The 21,218-nt window shown below is 54.4% G+C and overlaps 1 protein-coding gene across 3 annotated transcripts in view; it reads left to right on the top strand.

Annotated features, from left to right (window-relative positions):
* The window catches only part of C20H16orf74 (chromosome 20 C16orf74 homolog), a 45,168-nt gene extending 24,613 nt beyond the window's left edge, over positions 1 to 20,555 (top strand). The window contains exons 3-4 of one of the 3 annotated variants that reach the window (XR_003117010.1): positions 17,468 to 17,589; positions 20,000 to 20,555. Coding sequence is in view for 2 of the 3 variants with exons in the window: in XM_025369679.1 (XP_025225464.1) it covers positions 17,388 to 17,589; positions 20,000 to 20,058 (261 nt within the window). In the remaining variant the exon portion in view is untranslated. Of the gene's footprint in view, positions 1 to 16,660; positions 17,590 to 19,999 lie in introns of those variants that run through there. The other 2 variants (XM_025369678.1, XM_025369679.1) reach the window with 2 other exon arrangements.
* Positions 20,556 to 21,218: the final 663 nt, after the last annotated feature.

Below are 21,218 nucleotides of genomic sequence, written 5' to 3'. Positions count from 1 at the left end.
TTTTTTTTTTTTTTTTTTTTTTTTTTTTTTTTTTTGAGACGGAGTATGGGTCTGTCGCCCAGGCTGGAGTGCAGTGGCCGGATCTCAGCTCACTGCAAGCTCCTCCTCCCGGGTTTATGCCATTCTCCTGCCTCAGCCTCCCGAGTAGCTGGGACTACAGGCGCCCGGCACCTCACCCGGCTAGTTTTTTGTATTTTTTTTTAGTAGAGACGGGGTTTCACCGTGTTAGCCAGGATGGTCTTGATCTCCTGACCTCGTGATCCGCCCGTCTCAGCCTCCCAAAGTGCTGGGATTACAGGCTTGAGCCACCATGCCCGGCCTGGCACCCATTTTTCTGATTTGCCTTCAGAGGCTTGCATCTAGCCCCTGGTCAACCCAAAACCCAGAATCCCTCCATATGGCCCCGTGACTGTGTGAATGCCTGGCTCTGCTGGCGGACAGCTGCAGGCCAGAATTGCATGAGAGACTGTTCCTTCCACAAACCTTTATTGTGTCCCTACTGTGCACTGGGTACTGGCCCAGGTCCCAGGGCTACAGGGATGAACAAGGCAGTGTGGTCCCGGCCACTGGACAGAGGTGAGGAATAACCGTAATGCTAACTCAGTGCTGGATGGAAGCTAGCGCCTGCCTACCCAGGGTTGCTAGGGGTGGCATCACCCAGGAAGCACCCCAGCCTGAAGAGCTGGCCTGGTACAGAGTGGGGAAGGGACGGCTGTTCTTGGTAGCAGAAACGCATGGGCATGGACTGGGAAGCAAGCAGGAGCCTGGCGCGCATGGTGGAGGAACTGGAGGGACCACAGCACCAGAGAAGATGGGAGTGGCCAGCTGGAGCCAGGCAGGGAATGTGGAGTTTCCACCCCTGGGGACAGGAGCTCTGTGAAATGGGAGGGTGAGAAAAGCATTCATTCCACTAATACATTTGAGCAGTGTTCAGAACGAATTGGAAATTTCATACATTTGAAGGGAGGTCACATGGTAGAATCCAGTCCCCGCTGAACCAGGAGTTAGAAAATAGCCAAGGTCAAGCACCCCACTTCCCTGAGCTTTCCTGTCCCCTTCTGTAAAATGGGCTCAGGCTCCTGCCTGCGGGGATCCTGGGGGAGGTCCTCACCCGCTGCCTGCCGGTGCCACCGCCATGTTCCAGGGGTCTTTGTCTACTCTGCCGACCTCCACACCCAAGCCACAAACAGGAGCCAACACACAGTCGCTGTTCCATGGTGCTGGTTCCCTTCCACTGCGGGACAGAGCCCAGACGAGGGTGTGTCCCGGGCAACTTCTCACAAACATGTATTGAGTACCTGCTGCATGCCAGGCGGCATACTCAGCCCTCAGGATGCAGCAGTGAGCAGCTCAGAGCTCTGTCCATGTAGAAGAAATGGAAAGCGTGTGTGAACAAATGCACACCCAGCAGGCTGGATTTCGTGGTGAGCGCTGTGAAGGGAATTGAGCAAGGGGGTGCAGTCGAGGGGATGAGGTGGGGTGAGGGGTTCTCTGTGGTGCCGACACTGGAGTCAGCCATGTGGATGCAGGGAACAGTGTTCCAGGCAGAAGGAACAGCAAATGCAGAGGCCCTGAGGCAGGACCAAGCGCACTGAGCTGGTGAGCAGCGAGAAGGCAGGTATGGAGGCCAGGCTGAGCTGGAGGAGCTGAGGTCTCTGGGGCCAGCAGGTGGTAGAAGCTGAGGTGTGGATTGAGAACTTAAGAGTCATACAGGCCAGGCACAGTAATACAGGCCAGTACTTCAGAAAGCCAAGGTGGGCAGATTGCTTGAGGTCAGGAGTTGAGACCAGTCTGGGCAACATGGTGAAACCCCATCTCTACAAAGAACAGAAACATTGGTTGGGCGTGGTAGCATGCTCTTGTAGTGCCAGCTACTCAGGAGGCTGAGGTGTGAGGATTGCTTGAGCCCAGGAGACGGAGATTGCAGTGAGCCAAAATTGCACCACTGCACTCCAGCCTGGGCAACAGAGCAAGACCCTGTCTCAAAAAAGAAGAAATAGAAAGCACTGGAATCGTTCTAGCCCAGGAGTCTAAACCTCCACCACACATCAGAATCTCCTGGAAGGCTTCCTAATGGATGCTGCCCCGGCCCGTTAGAGGTGGGGATGAGATTGGTGTAGATGGGTCCCAGGCACTGGTGCTCTAGGAGGCCTCCTAGGTGATTCTCCTGGGCGGCCCAGGCTGACAACCAATGCCCTTGCCTTGCAGATGGGGCTGCGGTGGAGACTGGCTGCCCAAGGTAACAAGGAGCAAGTCAGCCTGGCTGGGAACCCAGGTGTGCAGGCTCAATTCCAGGGCTCTTTCTGGAACCTTCTGAACAGACCTCTGCCCAGGAGGCAGAAGCTCCTGAGAGACACCCCCCTCCAGCCTCCCTTCGGCTCAGGGCAGTGGGGTGGATCATCAAAGCCTGTTTTAAACCAGAGAGCAGATGGCGTCTGATCTCGCCCCGCCCCTGCCCAGGACAGAGCGGGCAGCCCTCCTGGCTCACAGCAGGGACTTAGCCGGTCTCCCCCATCAGTCACCCATGCTTAAGCTAAACCTCTGGCACCTGATGTCCTCGGAAAGGAGGGAGGCCAGGACAGTGACGCAGCAGGTGGGAGACAAAGTGCCGTTTCCAGCCGTGCCTGGGTAGGTCAGCCCAGCTGGTCTCCACCCCAGTACTCAGCGTTAGTATTCAGGTGATAGTTCCCAAGGACTTTCTCCTCCTCACACTCCTGACACCATGAGGTTAGGAACCATGCTGCCTTTTTCATCCCTGTAGCCCTGGTACCTGGCCCAAGACTTGGCACACACAGACCATGTAACAAATGTTTGCAGAATGAGTGTGCTCTCAGCCTTAGCCACTGTGTGGAGACCCTCCCCGGACTGACCCTCCTGGCGACCGGGTTGGCTGCCCTGTCATCCTTGTCATCCCCATTATCTCGTCATCCCCGTCATCTCTGTCATCCTCGTCATCTCCGTCATCCCCATCATCTCCGTCATCCCTGTCATCCCTCTCATCCCCATTATCCTTGTCAACCCCATCATCTCCATCATCCTCATCAATGTCATCATTCCCATCACCCCCATTATCCCACTCCCCCCATGGGAGATGACTGTGGCCATAGTGTTAACAGCCTTCCCATTTTTGCCAATCTGTTGGGTGAAAAATCGTACCTCAGGAGAAATTCATGCTTCCTCTCTTTTTAACAGGAAACATTTAACTTTTTTTTTTTTTTTTGAGACGGAGTCTCGCTGTGTCTCCCAGACTGGAGTGCAGGGGCGCCATCTCGGCTCACTGCAAGCTCCGCCTCCCAGATTCATGCCATTCTCCTGCCTCAGCCTCCCGAGTAGCTGGGACTACAGGTGCCTGCCACCATGCCCGGCTAATTTTTGGTATTTTTAGTAGAGACGGGGTTTCACCGTGTTAGCCAGGATGGTCTCGATTTCCTGACCTTGTGATCCACCTGCCTCGGCCTCCCAAAGTGCTGGGATTACAGGCGTGAGCCACCACGCCCAGCCAACTTTTTTTTTTTTTTTTTTTAAGTACAGATGGGATCTTGCTATGTTGGCCATGCTGGCTTCAAATGCCCGGCCTCAAGTGGTCCTCCTGTCTCGACCTCTCAAAGTGCTGGGATTACAGGCATATGCCACTGCACTTCTTCTTTTTTTTTTTTTTTTGAGACGGAGTCTTGCTCTGTCGCCCAGGCTGGAGTACAGTGGTGCAATCTCAGCTCACTGCAGCCTCCACCTTCCAGGTTCAAGCAATTCTCCTGCCTCAGCCTCCCGAGTAGCTGGGATTACAGGCACGCACCACCACACCTGGCTAATTTTTTGTGTTTTTAGTAGAGACAGGGTTTTATCATGTTGGCCAGGCTGGTCTTCAACTCCTGACCTCAGGTGATCTACTCACCTCAGCCTCCCAAAGTGCTGGGATTACAGGCGTGAGCCACCACACCCCACCTGGCCTAACTTCTGATTGAAGTGTAACATACATACAGGAAAAAGACGCAGGTCCTAAGTCAGCTGCTCCATGCATTTCACACTGACCAACAAACATGTCAGCTGCCCAGAAGCCCCTCAAGCTCCCTGCAAGGGCAACCGGGCTCCTGACATCACAGATCTTGACCTGAATGTGAGCTCCACATGTCTCTTTTGTTGAGCAAGGAACTCGTACCCACCCACACCACGCCTGAAAGTCCTCTGAGACCCTCCTGTGACAGCTCAGTGCAGTGGCCACCGAGAAGGGAGGGGTGTGCATTCTCAGCTCCCCAACCCCTGAGGGACCCTCTGTCCATGCCTGAACTTCTCCAAGCCTCAGTTTCTGTGAAGTGAGGGCTGACCTGCCTCTCCCAGCGCTAACACGAGGACTGCAGAAGATGCTGTAGGTGAGGTGCCATTTCCTGGCTGTCACTCTCGAATGTCATTTGTCACCAAAAAGAACTTCACCATTTACAGGAGGGACACCACCTCTGGTAGGATGGGCTGTGTGCCCTTAGCTGTGTGATCTCGGGCAAGTGACTCAACCTCTTTTTGCCTCAGTTTCTTCCACAATGAGTTAGGCAGGATAACACCAAGGGCTGTTTAGATCATTTCAGGAAGTCAAGTCCCGTAGAGACACTGGCATCGTGGCGCCCAGTGCACGTAGGCCTTCATAAAACATGTTGAGGGGCCTGTCACTGCACCTGTCTCTTCTCAGCACTGGGACCAGCAGCTCCTGGGGCCCTGGGCTGGGTCTTTCCCGTCAGCCGTGAGCCCCTGTAAGATTCGCTGAGGTTGCCTGGGCAACAAAGGCCGGGTCCCAAAGCATGTTGTTGCTGTCGCAGTCCAGGAAAGTCCTGGTCCCTGATCAGGGAGCAAGCAGAGCAAGGCAGTCCTGGGGCCCTGGGCCCACTCAGGGGGAGCCAGTACTCCCCGGAGAGCTCGCCTTGCGCAGTGGCTGGACCTGAGCTGGGAGTGACAGTGCTTGGTGCCGCTTCGGCCCCTGAATGCTGCTCCTACCTGGAGCTGCAAGTCCAGCTCAGCCTTCGGTCTGCTCTGCTCTCTGGCTGCAGCCTCTCCCAGCTTCAGCTGCCCACAGGGCCCAGGTTCCCCTGGGAGACCCCCAGTTTGCTCCAGTAGCAACGTTCACCACCTTTCTCTGGTACTAACTGGAATCAGCCTGCTTATATTACTCCTTCCATAGCAGTCATAATAGTACTAATAATATGGCCCCACTAAGTGCCTGCCATTCAATACCTTACACTTAGTACCATGCATCCTTGTGACAGCCCTGCAGGATACAGGTTATTATCTAGGGCAAAAGTTACAGTCAGAGCTGGGCACAGTGGCTCACACCTATAATTCCAGCTTACTTAGGGGGCCCAGGCCCTTCTTACTCCCTGAGTCCAGGAGTTAGGAGGCCAAGGCAGCAAGATTGCATGAGCCCAGCAATTCGAGTTCCACCTGGGCAACAGAAAGACCACCACCTCTTAAAAAAAAAAAAAAAGAAAAAAAGTTAGAATCTCTATTCCAATGAGACGGCTGACAGTGTAGCAACTGTTAGCGCTGATAACTCCCTTTGCAGTAGGAGACAGGGTAAGAAACTTGTTCAGACCACACAGCAGGTCAAGGGCAGACTGGGGGCTTGGGTTCCTCTGGCTTGGGCCATCCTGGAGCCCCTCCGTGTAGCCCCAGGCACTGGGGCCACATGGGGACAGAGGAAGCCAGCAGCTCCATGCCAGGCATGCAGCGCCAGCCCTGAAATGCCCGGTCATTGTTGCAGTGAATGTCAATTGCCCCTGTGGTTCCAGATCCTGGGTGACTGGCCTGCTCCCCTGATAGGCCCATGCAGAGTTGCCAGATTGAGGATGGAAAAAAACATAAAAACAGGATACCTGGTTATATTTGAATTTCAGATAAGAAATATTGTCAAGTAGAAGCATGTCCCAAATATTACATGGGACATGCCTCTACTAAAAAAGTATTTGTTAGCCTGAGATTCAGATGCGATGGATGGCCTGCATTTTACCTGGTGACCCTGCCCTCCAGGGACAGCTGGCAATGTCTGGAAGTACTTTTAGTCATAGAAGCTGGGGGTGCTACAGGGTCTAGAGGCCAGGGACACTGCTAAACATCGCATGACACACAGGACAACCCCACCTCAGAGAATGACCGCAGTGTCAGCAGCGCCAAGGCCAGGGGACCCTGGTCCACACACAAGCATTTCCATGGCCAGGCAGGGTGCCAAGTACGTGGCTTTTTTTTCTTCTTCTTCTCATGGTCGTCCTGCTGTTGTTTCCATTTTAGGGATGAGTAGATTGAGGGCTGGAGGAGGGGACACTGCCAGGAAGTGATGGGACCAGGGCTGGACCTGGGCTTCATTTTTTTCTTTTGTTTGGAAACAGAGTTTTGCTCTTATTGTCCAGGCTGGAGTGCAGTGGCACAATCTTGGTTCACTGTAACCTCCGCCTCCCGGGTTCAAGCGCTTCTCCTGCCTCAGCCTCCTAAGTAGCTGGGATTACAGGTGCCCACCACCACGCCTGGCTAATTTGTTTTTTGTATTTTTAGTAGAGATGGGTTTTCACCATGTTGGCCAGGCTGGTCTCAAACCCCTGCCCTCAAGTGATCCACCTGCCTCAGCCTCCCAAAGTGCTGGGATTACAAGCATGAGCCGCCACGCCCAGTGCCACCCTCCACCGCTTTTTTTTGGTTGTTGTTTTTTTCTTTTGAGACAGGATCTCTCTTGCCCAGGCTGGGGTGCCATGGTGTGGTCGCAGCTCACTGTAACATTGAACTCCTGGGCTCAAGCACTCCTCCCTTCTCAGCCTCCCAGGTAGCTGGGACTACAGGTACACATCACCACGCCCAGCTAATTAAAAAATTTTTTTAAAAGATGGGGTCTTGCTATGTTGTCCAGGCCGGTCTTGAGGCAGGATTGCTGGGCTCAAGCAATCCTTTGTCCTTGTCCTTCCAAAGTGCTGGAATTACAGGCATGAGTCACTGTGCCTGACCCTGGACCTGGCCTTTGGAATCTGGGCTCACCACACTGTACCCACACCCTCCACAGCCTTCCCAGAGCGCCCAGCACTAGGATGAGCAGGAACAGACCGCGGGAACTGGGAGGGCTGCCCAGGAGGGAGGAAGTGCAGTCAGTGCCCAGGGCAGGAATGTGGTTTGGCTGGGCAGAGCCAGGCAGCTGGGCACCTTCCCCCACCTTGGTGTGTCGAAGCTCCTGTCTCTAGCTCCTCTCAGGTTGTCTCTCTCCAGCAGCTCATCCCTGACGCAAGCTAGGGCTTTTTCCTTAATTAAAAAGAGATTTAAAACATCCACTGCTGTCTCTATTGGGCCTGGGATGCCTCAAAAAGGTAAAACCGCCAAGAGCTGCCCCAGCCTCATCCATAATAACACAAAGCTTTCCCTGTAATTGGAATTAAAAAAAAAAAAAAAAAAAAAGATTAAATGCATCTGGAACCCTTGGAGGAATTTATCAGTTTACTTTTGAAAGACCTGCATGAAATCCAGAGACCTGGTCATCTCTGAGGGGTTAGTGTCAGCCCCTGTGGCCCCTATGTTCCTGCTTCAGGGCCTTTGTGGGTGCCGTGGGTGCCTTGGGGATCTCTCCTGCCGCTTTCTGATTGACCCCTTCTGAGAAGCCTTTTCCAGCTCCTGGTCTCCCCTAAACCCTGTTTCTCCCCACTGTGAGCGGGCTTATCATCTGCCCCTGGTCCCTACTTGCATTGACCCAGGATCTTGGAAATACCTTTGTGCTTCCAGCCCCCAGAGCACAGGCTGTGCACGAAACCCTGCATGGCCCCTGCAAGGGCCCTGACTTCTCTCTCTGTGCCTCTGTGTGCCCGTCTGGAAGATGGGGTCTGCCTCACTGGGAGGATCAAATGACGAGTGCCCAGAGGCACTCACATAGTCCAGCCTCCCTCAAGCACTGTTCTCAAGGCTCAGCATCGTGGGCCCCTCCCAGCGATGGCTTGAATTACCGGGGACCCTCCTCCTTTTCCTCCAGCTGACCCGGAAATCTTGGGGACCCCATTCCTGCTACTGGAGCCTGGACAGGAGGTGTAGCGGGGAAGGCACAGGTAAACCTCTGTAGAGGCCATTCTTTCCTCAGCAGTGTCTGCAGCACCTGGGGCCATGCAGGGCACACAGCAGGTGCACAATAAATGCCTGTTGACCGGCCACCTCCCTGGCCCAGGCTCAGAGCTGGGGCATTACACTTGTGCTGGAAAGGAGGGTGACATACGCTGGCTCTCCAGGTGAGAAAGCCCCGGCCGAGAGGCAACATCACAGCAGGAAATGGAAGTGAGAGTCAGATGGTGGATTTCCTCCTTCCCAAACCCCTGGCCATTCCCACAGAATAAGGGAAAATTGTGCCCCCAGAGTCAGGTTGGAACCAGGAATATTTTGTGTAGCACCCACTCCAGCTGTGTGACCGCAAGGGGGTGACAAGGCCCCTGACCCACACTCAGGGGGCTGTAACGGTAGCCGTTGGCACCCAGTAGGTGCTGAATGTTGGCGGAATCAATGAACAAGTGCCCTGACTGAGGACAATTACACCTGTGGTTCAAATCACGTGGTGTGAATCTAAGCTTAGTATCAACTCGTGATCTGAATGACAGCTTGTGTTTACTGAGTGTGCACAGCAAGGCCAGCACTGGGGTTTTCTCATCCACAAAACGCATATAGAATCATCGCACTGCCTTGGCTGGAGTGAGGACTCAAGGGTGGTCCTTAACCTCTCGTGCCTGCCCAGCCGGACCTGGGCACTGTTATTTACCCGAGTTCTGCAGGTGAGGAAGCAGAGGCCCAAAGAGGCGGAGCCACTGCCCAGGTGGCCCGTAGCCCAGGTGGGCCTTCTGGCTGTCCGTCGCATTGTGGGTCTGACAGGCTGGAGCCCCCTGTGTGTGTGATGGCGCTTTGGGGAAGAGGGTGTGGTCCCGTTCAGGGCCTCCAAGCGGAACGCCTGGGGTGCAAGCCTGAACTGTTTTTAAAAGAATCAGGCTGCGTGGGGTGGCTCATACCTGTAATCCCAGGACTTTGGGAGGCCAAGGCAGGTGGATCGTTTGAGCCTAGGAGTTCAAGACCAACATAGTGAGGCCCTGTCTCTACAAAAAAGTTTAAAACTTAGCCAGGTGTGGTGGAGAGTGCCTGTAGTTTCACCCAGCACTTTGGGAGGCCAAGATGGGAGAATCGCTTGAGCCAGGGAAGTCAAGGCTGCAGTGAACCTGAGCCACAGAGAGAGACCCTGTCTCAAAAAATCAATTAATTGAAATGAAAAAGAACCAGTAGAGGTCGCACGTGAGCCATGATGCCAGCACTTGCTCCTGTCTCCAGCGCGTGTCTGCGGTGACCTCTGGGCGGCCGGGAGTTCACCAAGAGCTGGCACAGGGAATGGTGCCCTGACCCCAAGGACCTGGGCATCCTGCACAGAGCCTGGATGTGGCGTCTTGGGCACGGGCTTGCCTGACTCAGCATTTGAAGGATCAGGGCTGCTGATCCCAGCAGCAGTGAGGGCAGTGTGCGTGGAGCCTCGTCAAGCCCCAGCTCTGCTCCCCAGGCTCTGTGTATTCCCAGCACGTTACCTCCCTTCTCCAAAGCTCCGTGTTCTCCTTTGTAGCATGGGCGTGATCCTAGTGTTCTCCCTGAGGGATGGTGTGAGGGTTGGTTGCAGGGGTGCAAATGGCAGGCTCGGCCCAGAGCCCAGCTTCGGATGCTTAGGAAATAGTGGTCTCAGGGGAGAGGCAGCACAGCACCCCCAGCTCAGGACCCCCCAGGCCCCGGCCAGTTGGCTGCCCGAGGGCCATTTCTTCCCACACCTGGCAGCCCTATGCCCCGCACCTGGCAGCCCCATGCCCCACACCTGGCAGGCCCACACCCCACACCTGGCACTTCCTGCAAGGCTGGTGCCATAACAATTTTACAGCCAGGGAAACTGAGGCTCCAAGAGTAAAGCCACCTGTTCCCACGGTGGCCCCAGCTCAGGGGTTCCCATCCCTGGCTGATAGAGTCACCTGGGACCTTTTCAAAATCCTGGTGCACCTCATGGAGCCATGAATTAGCCTGTCTAGGGTGAGGCCCTGCATAGGTGATGTTAACATCCCAGGTGATCTCAATGGGCAGCCGCGATGGGAACCACTGTCCTGAGCTAGGAGGGCGCAGAGCCGGGTCTCAAAGCCTGTCTGACCTCACCACGCCAGCACCCGCCTGTGTAACCCATGTGGAAGGCCGGCTCCAGGGCCCCGGGTTCTATGGTCTGGTCTGCGTAGCTCTGCCCCCACTGCAGAGGACGTGGCCGCAGAGCAGGGGTCAGGGCCTGGTGACCCGGAGCACGAGGCTGGGCTGCCTCCCCGGAAGGGGGAAGGGCTTCCCGCACAGGCTCCATCCCCCTGAAGCCTTGGGATGGGCCTGGGTCCCTAGGATCTGCTCCCTTCCTTCTGGAATCCCAGGCTCAGGAAATAGGCTTTTAATAGCCCGAGGCAGGCACATAATTAACAAATAACAGTTCTGGCCTTAGCACAAATGAGCTCCTTGTCTGGGGCAGGGCTGGCATTTGGTTTTTAATCCCCAGCGTTGGCTTCATCCTCTTGAGAGCTTTCCCTCCTGTTTGGCCACCTCTGCTGCTGAGGCTGGGCAGCCCCTGGGGATGTGAGAGGGGCTGGGGTCCCTCCCTCCTCCCTGCCTGCCCTCCCCTCTCCCTCCCTTCCTCCTCCGTCTTGCCTTCTTCCTCCTCCTCCCTCTTCCCTTTCTCTTCCCTCCTCCTCCTCTCTTCCCCTTCCTGCCCTGTCTTTCCTCCTCCCTCTTCTCCCTCCTTCCCTCTCCCCTTCCCCCTCCTTCCCTCTCCCCTTCCCTCCCTCTATCATCCTTCCCTCCCTCTTCCTTCTCCCCTCCTCCCTCCCTTCCTCCTCCTCCCTCCCGTCTCCTTCCCTCCTCTCTTCCTTCCCTTCCTCCTCTTCCTCCTCCCTCCCTCTTCTCCCTCCTCCCCTCTCTCCTCCTTCCCTCCCTTCCTCCTCTTCCTCCTCCCTCCCTCCTCTTCCCCCTCCCTCCCTCCTCTTCCCCCTCTTCCTCCTCCCTCCCTCTTCTCCCTCCTCCCCTCTCCTCCTTCCCTCTGTTCTCTCCTCCCTCCTCCCTTCCTTTCCTCCTCTCCCTCCAACCCCCTCTCCTCTGAGACTTCTGCCTCTCCAGGGCTCACTGAGAACCTGATCCTTCCAGATTATATGTGTGGGTTTTGTCCTCAAGCTCCAGACCATGTTAAAATGCAAATGTGGGGTGTTTTATTTTAGAATCTTGGAGTATTCACCGAGGAAGGGGTTTGGAGACTGAGCAGGGAGGCTCCCTCCTGTTACAGATATGATGATCAGCGATTCCTTTTGTCGGGGGCCTCCACAAGGAGCTCTTTATGGATGATAATAGAGAACACTTACGGGGCAGCTGGCTGGGCAAAGTACTTTCGTGAATTCATTCATTTCCTCACATGCAGCCCTTCAAGAGGGGGCTGCCCTGCCCACCTGCAGCCGGGCTTCTGGCTGTGGCTTTTGTTTTTGGCATGAGCAAGCCTCAAGCTTTCGAGGTTCTGTTTTTGCCAGTTACAACATCGGGTGTGTCCTCGATCCCAGCTCCCCTCCGCAGTCAGTCCTGGATGTTATAGAGGAGAGATTGGCAACCACAGCCCCAAGACCCAATCCTGCCTGACGCCTGCTTTTAGAAATCAAGTTTTATTGAGACAGAGTAATGCTCGTTCATTTCCGCGTTGTCTGCGGCTGCTTTCAGACTGCCGTGGCAAAGTCATGTGTGTAGTTTGTGTGGCTCACAGAGATCAAATATTTCCTGCCTGGCCCCTTGCAGTTACATGGGGGCTGTTACATGGGATCATGGCTACGGGAAGCACCGGCTCTTGGGGTCAGCCAGATTCCAGTTTGGGGATGGATCCTGTCTCTGCCTCCCACTAGCTGTTCAGTTGTGTGCAGATATTACTCTCTTAGGTCCCCAGTTTCCACATCTGTGAGATGGAGCTGGTGACACTGAGCACGGTGGCAATGGAGCCTGAAGGAGCCCACGCCTGCAGCCCCTGTAGCTTGTCTGGGCAGTTGGCAACACATCCTTTTGTTTGTGGTTGTTTGGGGTAGGGATGCCTCTCTCCAAGTGACTTCCTTCGATTTGTTTCACACTCTGGGCTTCTGTGCAAGATTGCAGGAGAAACGTTCTCTTCTTTAAAGACGGTTCAAACCCCACTGCGTTAGACCTGCTTCGGAGGGGCTATGTGGGTGCTGCTGAGGGGCTTAGAGTTCTGTCGGGCTGAAGTGGCCTCTTCCCTCAAAACTACCCAGTCAGGGGCCAAGAATCTTCCAAGACCGGGCGCGGTGGCTCATGCCTGTAATCCCAGCACTTTGGGAGGCCAAGGCGGGCAGATCACGAGATCAGGAGATCGAGGCCATCCTGGCCAACATGCTGAAACCCTGTCTCTACTAAAAATACAAAAACTTAGCCAGGCGTGGTGGCGGGCACCTGTAGTCCCAGCTACTCAGGAGGCTGAGGCAGGAGAATGGTGTGAACCCGGGAGGCAGAGCTTGCAGTGAGCTGAGATCGCACCACTGCACTCCAGCCTGGGCAATGAGCGAGACTCTGCTTCAAAAAAAAAAAAAAAAATTAGCTGGGTGTGGTGGCGGGCGCCTGTAGTCCCAGCTACTCAGGAAGCTGAGGCAGAAGAATCACTTGAACCCAGGAGACGGAGGTTGCAGTGAGCCGAGATCACGCCACTACATTCCAGGCTGGGCAACAGAGCAAGACTCCGTCTCATACATACATACATACATACATACAGTCTTCCAAAGGAGGAAACACGGTTGGGGTTCAGAAGGTAGGGAGGTGACGGGGCAGTGCCTGGGTGAGGGGCGGATGCTGGTCACTGGGCTGAGAATGAGGGGAGGGAAGTGACTGGCTGTGCACAGGTCAAAGGGGGCTCATCGTGGTCACCTCACACCAGCCGTGTGTGCCAGGAACCGTGGTGGTCTCTCCCTAGCCCAGGGACTCAGCTGATTCTGCCACTACCACCCCGCGCTTGTCCATGAAAACAAGAAAGCTGCAAAGAGTTAGACTAACAGAAGTCGGGGTGGGGGGCACACATGACCACCCACCCTCTGCCAGCAGCTGCAAGTTTGGGGGTTCCCCAAGCCACTCTCATGTTTGTTTAGTTGCTGAAAGGACCCACAGAAGTCACAAGAGGCTCTGATTCCTGGCTATGGCTCATTCCAGGGAAGGGACCTAGGTTAAGACCAAAGGGAAGACGCTCACAGGGCAGATCCCATGAGAGCTCCAGGCACAGGCTCCCACTGTCCCCTCCCTGTGGAGCCATGGGCAGTGCCAACTCCTCCTGACGGTGGTGAGTGACAGCACGGAGCATCGCCAGGAGGGAAGCCCCTGGCCTCCGTGTCCAGAGTTCTTACAGGGCATTATGGATTGAACTGTGTCTCCCAAAAATTCCTAAGTCAACGTCCTCACCCCAGGGCCTCAAAATGTGGCCTTCTTGGGAGTAGTGTCTTTGCAGGTGTAATGAGTTAAGATGAGGTCATTTTAGTAGTGTAAGCTCCTAGTCCAATATGACGGGTGTCCTTATCAAAAAAGGGAAATCTGCGCTGGGTGCAGTGGCTCATGCCTGTGATCCCAGCACTTTGGGAGGCCGAGGTGGGCGGATCACCTGAGGTCAGGAGTTTGAGACCAGCCTGGTCAATATGGTGAGACCCTGGCTCTACGAAAAATACAAAAATTAGCTGGGCGTGCTGGTGCATGCCTGTAATCCCAACTACTTGGGAGGCTGAGGCAGGAGAATTGTTTGAACCTGAGAGGCAGAGGTTGCAGTGAGCTGCGATCATGCCACTGCACTGCAGCCTGGGCGACAGAGCAAGATCTGTCTCAAAAAAAAGCTGGGAATTGGGGGCGGGAATCTGGACAGAGACAAGACACAGGGAGAATACAATGTGAAGGCAAGAGGCAGAAATGGGGTGAGGCTTCTACAAGCCTAGGAATGCCAGATTGTCAACAACCACCAGAAACCAGGGGACAGGCTTGGAACAGTCTCCCTTGCAGCCTCTGGAGGAACCAACCCTGCTGACACCTGGATCTGGAACTTCCGGCCTCCAGATCTATAAGACGATGAGTGTCTGTTGTTCCAGCCACCCGGTTGATGGTGCTTTGTTGTGGCAACCCCAGGAGACGAAGGCACTGGAGCTCCTCTAGAGGCTGATTGATTGCTCACTTTGGAGCTCAGCCTGCAGGCTGCCGTCTCTCTGGGCATGACCCAGAGCCCCCCTCCATCAATCATGCCTTTGGACACCCAGTGTAACCACAGCCCCCGGCAAACAACGACTCTCCTATCAGGCAAGAGATTCCAAGGGCTTAGAGAGCACCTCCCAGAAACCATGGACGGAGACCAGACCTCTTTTTAGGCAAGGTTAAATTCTTTACTACACAAAGGGCCTGGAGAGGAGGTGCAGTGCACCCGGGGTCACACAGCTGGTGGCCTGATTCCAAAGCCAGTGTGCCTGCTGCCTTCAGTTTTTCTGAGCCTACCGCCTTGGTCAAGTTGCAGATGAAATAAGAATTTGGCCTGAATGGCATGGCTCCAGGTCCTCTAGTTGTACATTTTTTTGTGGATTCAAACAGATTGTCCCTGACAGCTCAGGTGTAACCTGCCTCTCAGAGGAACACCCCTTAGGTGAACAAAGGTTGCCCTGAGAAGCCCCCTGTGATTTCCCCACAGCCAGGTATGAGATTCCCACTGTGCACCTGCAATCCCTTCCTATTGGAGTCAGGGAAAGATTTGCTAACTCTATCAGTAATCTATTACTGCATAACAAACTATGCCAAAACTTTGTGACTTAAACATCAAACCTTTATTATCTCAGAGTTTCTGTGGGTCAGGAATTGAGGAGTGGCTTATCTGGGTGGTTCTGGCTCAGGGTCGATCATGATGTTACATCCAAGATGTTAGCCAGGGCTGCAGTCTCATCTGATGGCTGGACTGGGGCTGGAGGCTCTGGGGCTGAGGTGGCTCCCTCGTGGTTGTTCGCTAGAGGCCTTGATTCCTCACCCACATGAGCTTCTCCACAGCTTGAGCATCCTTGTAACATGGTGACTGGCTTCCCCAAGAGCAAGTGTTCCAAGAGAGAGCAAAGAGGAAGTTGCAATGTCTTTTATAACCTCACTGTGGAAGTCACACACCATCATGTCTGTCCTATTGTTGGAAGCAAGTCACTAAGTCCATCCACACTCAAGGGCTTAGACTCCACCTCTCAGAGCCATGTTTTAGAACCCCCACACTGACCCTACAATGGTCACTTAGGAACATTGTCCTGATAGTGGTCAAGGAAGGCCCGAGAACAGTAGGAAAAATACCACCCCCACAACCCCTTATTACTCAGCCTCTCCCTTTGGTCAGGGGCTCTGATACTTGAGCTAATTTAATCCCAGCCTGGCATTGTTTGGGGCAAAACCAAAGTGATGGGGCATAGAGACAAGGATTGTAACACCTAGCTTAATGCTGCCTGAAGGGTTTTTGGTTGTGTTTAAAATTATTATTATTATTATTTTGAGACGGAGTTTCACTCTTGTTGCCCAGGCTGGAGTGTGATGGCACGATCTAGGCTCACTGCAACCTCTGCCTCCTGGGTTAAACCTATTCTCCTGCCTCAGCCTCCCGAGTAGCTGGGATTACAGGCAGACATCACCATGCCCAGCTAACTTTTTTTGTAGTTTTAGTAGAGATGGGGTTTCTCCATGTTGGTCAGGCTGGTCTCAAACTCCCGACCTTAGGTGATCCGCCCACTTTGGCCTCCCAAAGTGCTGGGATTACAGGTGTGAGCCACCGTGCCTGGCCTTCTTTTTGTTTAGACAGAGTCTCACTCTGTCACTTAGGCTGGAGTGCAATGGTACGATCTCAGCTCACTTCAACCTCTGCCTCCCAGGTTCAAGCAATTCTCTTGCCTCAGCTTCCTGAGTAACTGAGATTACAGGTGTGTGCCACCACGCCCAGCTAATTTTTATATTTTAGTAGAGATGGGGGTTTCACCATGTTGGCCAGGCTGGTCTTGAACTTCTGACCTCAAGTGATCTGCCCACCTCGGCCTCCCAAAATGCTGGGATTACAGGTGTAAACCACCATGCCCGGCCTTTTTTTTTTTTTTTTTAGATGGATTCTTACTCTGTCACTTAGGCTGAAGTGCAATGGTGCAATCTCAACTCACTTCAACCTCTGCCTCCCGGGTTCAAGCGATTCTCCTGCCTCAGCCTCCCGAGTAGCTGGGATTACAGGTGCACAACACCATGCCCAGCTAATTTTTTTATTTTTATTTTTAGTAGAGACAGAGACAGGGTTTCTCCGTGTTGGTCAGGCTGGTCTTGAACTCCTGACCTTAGGTGATCTGCCCGCCTTGGCCTCCCAAAGTGCTAGGATTATAGTTGTAAGCCACCGCACCTGGCCTTTTTTTTTTTTTTTTTTTTTTTTTGATGGAGTCTCACTCTGTCACTTAGGTTAGAGTGCAATTGTGCGATCTCAGCTCACTTCAATCTCTGCCTCCCGGGTTCAAGTGATTCTCCTGCTTCAGCCTCCCGAGTAGCTGGGATTACAGGTGTGTGCTATCACGCCCAGCTAATTTTTGTATTTTAGTAGAGACAAGGTTTCACCATGTTGGCCAGGCTGGTCTTGAACTCCTTACCTCAAGTGATCTGCCCACCTCGGCCTCCCAAAGTGCTAGGATTATAGGCATGAGCCACCACCCAGCCCGCATTTAAAATTTAAAGCACTCCTACTTACTCTGTCTCGAGCATGTGCTGAGCTCAAGGGAAACACAGATGAATGAAGTAGAGACTGTCCTCCAGGTGTTCACAGCAAAGAGAGGTAGAAATAAAAACAAATCATGTCATTCATTGATGAATGAGTAAATGCAGACAGGGAGAAGAGGGAGAGGCCAGATCTGCTGGGACACCTTTCCCAAGGAAGAGCCCGTTGCACCAGGCTTTGAAGGATAAGCAGGAGCTTGTTACTCAGGCAGAGGAAGAAAGAGCATCCCAGGCCAGGGGAACAGCATATGCAAAGGCACAAAAGGGCCCCGGGAGCCCAGGGAGTCTGGGAAAGTGTGAGCGCTTTGCAGAGTAGGGGCTGGTGGCCAGAAATGGGGCTGCAGCTGGCTGGGCCACATGGTGAAGGCTGAAAACTGGACCTAGAGGCCAACTAGCCTGTGATCAGCATTTCCCAAAATCTGTTTCCCGACTCATGGTTCTGTCAGATGTGTCGGGGGCTCCTTTGACATTCCTGAGACTCAGGTTTTCATCTGTGATGCGGGGACAGCTGCGCCCCTTGCTGCGAGGCGTCAGGACTCAGGTGATGAAGGGGGGGTGGCGCCCGCGGTTCCCGGCGGCCACTGATGCCTATCTCTCTGTCGTGTGTGTACGTGCATGTGTGCTCCACGCCTGGCTTCTCAGGCTTTAAAATGTGTGTCAGCAGCAGCAGCAGCAGCCACGAAGAGGCCCCCGTCCTGAACGACAAGCACCTGGATGTGCCCGACATCATCATCACGCCCCCCACCCCCACGGGCATGATGCTGCCAAGGGACTCGGGGAACACAGGTGAGGCTGTCCCCTCTGCCGCCAAGCAGGGTCGAGTCTGGGGGCCTGGTGGAGACAGCTCTCAGGGGCGTCCTTCTGGGCCACGGGGCCGAGCTTGCATCCCCACCTCCCCCTGGGTTCATTAAGCATTTATGGTCAGACCTGTGTACACTGCACCGTGAGCCCCCTGCCACGGCGCCAGCCTCAGCACGACGCGGCGTGTTAAGTAATTAGTAGACAGCCCCTGCCAGCAGCCAGTACGATTGATGGATGGGGCCAGGCTGGCCTGCCACACCGTGGCTCCCGCCAGCCAAGGTAATTGATGGATGCTTCTTCCCCTGCCAGCGGGAGGACCGCTGCTCCATCTTGTTGGCCGCTGCAGTTTGGCTGGACAGGACAGACTTGGAAACACAGCCCATGCCCAGGCTGGGGCCGGACCCTGGGCCTTCCAGATGCAGCTCACTGCTGGGAGCAGGGAGGAAATAGAGTTCTTCCCAGGGAGAGGGTGAGGAGGTGGGACACAGGCCCAAATTGGCTCCCCCACCTGCCCCTCGGTGATACCTCTGGTGCTGGTGGGACAAATTGTTCACATATTCATCGAGCAAAGATTTATTGAGCTGGGCCTACACCAGGTGCTGAAGGCTGCTGCTATGAATAATAATGATATTGGGGATGGTCATGAGGTCATGATAGGTTGCACGGTACTGAGTGTAATGAGTGGATTTTCTTATGTAGTTCTTTTTTTTTTTTTTTTTTTTTTTTTGAGACGGAGTCTTGCTCTGTCGCCCAGGCTGGAGTGCAGTGGCCGGATCTCAGCTCACTGCAAGCTCCGCCTCCCGGGTTCACGCCATTCTCCTGCCTCAGCCTCCCGAGTAGCTGGGACTACAGGCGCCCGCCACCTCGCCCGGCTAGTTTTTTTTTTTGTATTTTTTAGTAGAGACGGGGTTTCACCGTGTTAGCCAGGATGGTCTCGATCTCCTGACCTCGTGATCCGCCCGTCTCGGCCTCCCAAAGTGCTGGGATTACAGGCTTGAGCCACCGCGCCCGGCCTCTTATTTAGTTCTTACAGGAATTCTCAGAGTTAAGTACAGATTTCATCCCCATTTTATTATTTGTATTTATTTATTTTTTGAGATGGAGTTTTGCTCTGTTGCTCAGGCTGGAGTGCTGTGGTGCAATCTCGGCTAACTGCAACCTCCATCTCCCTCATTCAAGTGATTCTTCTGCCTCAGCCTCCTGAATAGCTAGGATTACAGGCGCCCACCACCATGCCCAGCTAATTTTTGTATTTTAGTAGAAATGGGGTTTCGTCGTGTTGGCCAGGCTGGTCTCAAACTCCTGACCTCAGGTGATCCGCCTGCCTGGGCCTCCCAAAGTGATGGGATTACAGGCATGAGCCACCGCACCCAGCCGCATCCCGATTTTAGAAATGGGTAATCTGAGGTTGAGAGAGGCTGAGACACTTGCCGTGCAGCTGGTCAGTGGTGCAGCGGGGAGGCAGCCCCAGGCTGTGTGATCTGCACTTCACACCATGGCCCCCAGGCCGGATGCCCTCCCCACAGGTGGCATCAGTTAGTTGACAGCCATTGTGACGTGGGTCTCGCTGGGCCCATGCAAGCGACACGGCACCCATGAGGCTGATGTAGGGTACGTGGAAGGCTGTCTGGGAGGGGGGATCTGTAGACCCTTCCAGATGTCCTGAGCTTGGGTCTCCGCTTGCCCAGCAGAGCAAGTGACTGGGAGAAAGCTGTCAGGCCCCTCTGGGTTGGACCAGTGCAGGTGCTGGGTGGAGCCATGGTGGGTGCAGTGGGGTGCCTTCCTCTGTGACCTTTCCAAGTGCCTGGCACCAGGCTAAATGCTTTTCACAAATCTCATTTAATTCTCATTCCAACCCTTATCTCTAGTTTAGAAATGGGGAAACAAACAGGTCCAGAGAGGGACAGTGCCTTGCCCAGGGACACACAACAAGGTGGGAGAAGAGCTGGGCTCCTGCTGCAGTGCTCCTCCTGCACCCCAGTGCTGTCTAATCAGAGAGCCCAGTGTGGGCAGACAGAGGCCCAGGTCCTTAGCTCAGCTGTCATAGTCTCTTCCCTCTCTGAGCCTGTGTCCTCACCTATAAAATGGGATCATGCCACTTTGCCTGCTTCCAGGACCAGTGTGGGCAGAGGGGAGACACAGGGTTACTCTGCAGGGTCCGAGCCCTAGGGAGGTTCCTGAACCCTGGGAGGAGTTCCTCTGAAACTTAAGCAGCTCCGGGATCCGACTCACCCAGAAGGATCCAGCATCACTGGGCTGGGTCCCATCTCCGCCATTGGCAGCACCAGAAAGCAGGGAATCCCAGAGGCCTCAGCCCTGCAGCTCCCAGGGAAGCGGGCCTGGGTGTGGTGGGGGCGGGGTACATCCAGGTGTCACCATCCCCTCTTTCTCCTAGTCTGGTTGGATGAGACAGGGTCGTGCCCGGATGATGGAGAACTCGACCCGGAAGCCTGAGGAGGTGTCGTGGATTTGTCTGGTGGGCTCCTGCTGCAGGGTCCCAGCTTCAGGTGTCCAGGGGCGTGGCTGCCTGGAGCAGGTGTGCTGAATACCCTGGATGGGAACTGAGCGAATCTGGTCTCCGCTGGGAGAGATGTGCAGGACCAGCGAGGAATCCAGCCTGCCTGCTTCCGGAACAGTGTTTCCCGACCCTGCTGAGTGGACTGGACCTCTGACACCTCCAGGGTCTTGCTGACTCCAGCCTGGTGCAAGGGAGCTCCATGGTCCTGGCTGTTGGGGTCCCAGGGAGAGGCTCTCTTCAGGACAAACACACCTTCCCAGCCCCACGGGCTGTGCAAACACGTGCCCCTGCCATAAGCACAAACAAGAACTTCTTGCAGGTGGAGTGGCTGTTTTTTATAAGTTGTTGTACAGATGTGGGAACAGTCCAAAATGGGGTTTATAATTTCTTTTTTTTGCATTATAAATAAAGATCCTCTGTAACAAATGGTGAATCCTTTTTTATTTTTTTTGAGACAGAGTCTCGCTCTTGTTTCCCAGGCTGGAGTGCAATGGTGCAATCTCAGCTCACTGCAGTGTCTGCCTCCCGGGTTCAAGCGATTCTCCTGCCTCAGACTCCTGAGTAGCTGGGATTACAGGCGTGAGTCACCATGCCTGGCTAATTTTTGTATTTTTAGTAGAGACAGCGTTTCACTATGTTGGCTAGGCTAGTCTTGAACTCCTGACCTCAGGTGATCTACCCGCCTCAGCCTCCCAAAGTGCTGGGATTATAGGCGTGAGCCACCGCACCCGGCCACAAATGGTGAATCCTGCTTCTTGGGTCAGGAGGAGGTGATGGAGCATGCCAGGGATATAGTGGGCCCCACGGCCAGGGCCAGCTCTCTGGACGTGTCCTGCACACTGCCACAGGGCCCGTCTCAGAAGGCCCATGCTGGGTTCAACGTTCTGCTGTTGCACCTTGAAATTCTCAATCGGGGCCCAGCATGGTGGCCCATGCCTATAATCCCAGGGCTTTGGGAGGCCAGGGTGGGTGGATCACTTGAGCCCAGGAGTTCAAGACCAGCCTGGGCAACATAGAGCCCCATCTCTACTAAAAGTTTTAAAAATTAGCCAGGTGTGGTGGTGCACACCTGTACTCCCAGCTACTAGGGAGGCCA

Source organism: Theropithecus gelada, chromosome 20 (genome assembly GCF_003255815.1).
Source record: "Theropithecus gelada isolate Dixy chromosome 20, Tgel_1.0, whole genome shotgun sequence".
Classification (NCBI taxonomy): domain Eukaryota; kingdom Metazoa; phylum Chordata; class Mammalia; order Primates; family Cercopithecidae; genus Theropithecus; species Theropithecus gelada.
Note: the sequence above shows the minus strand (reverse complement) of the source record. Positions and strands in the feature narration are given on the sequence as shown.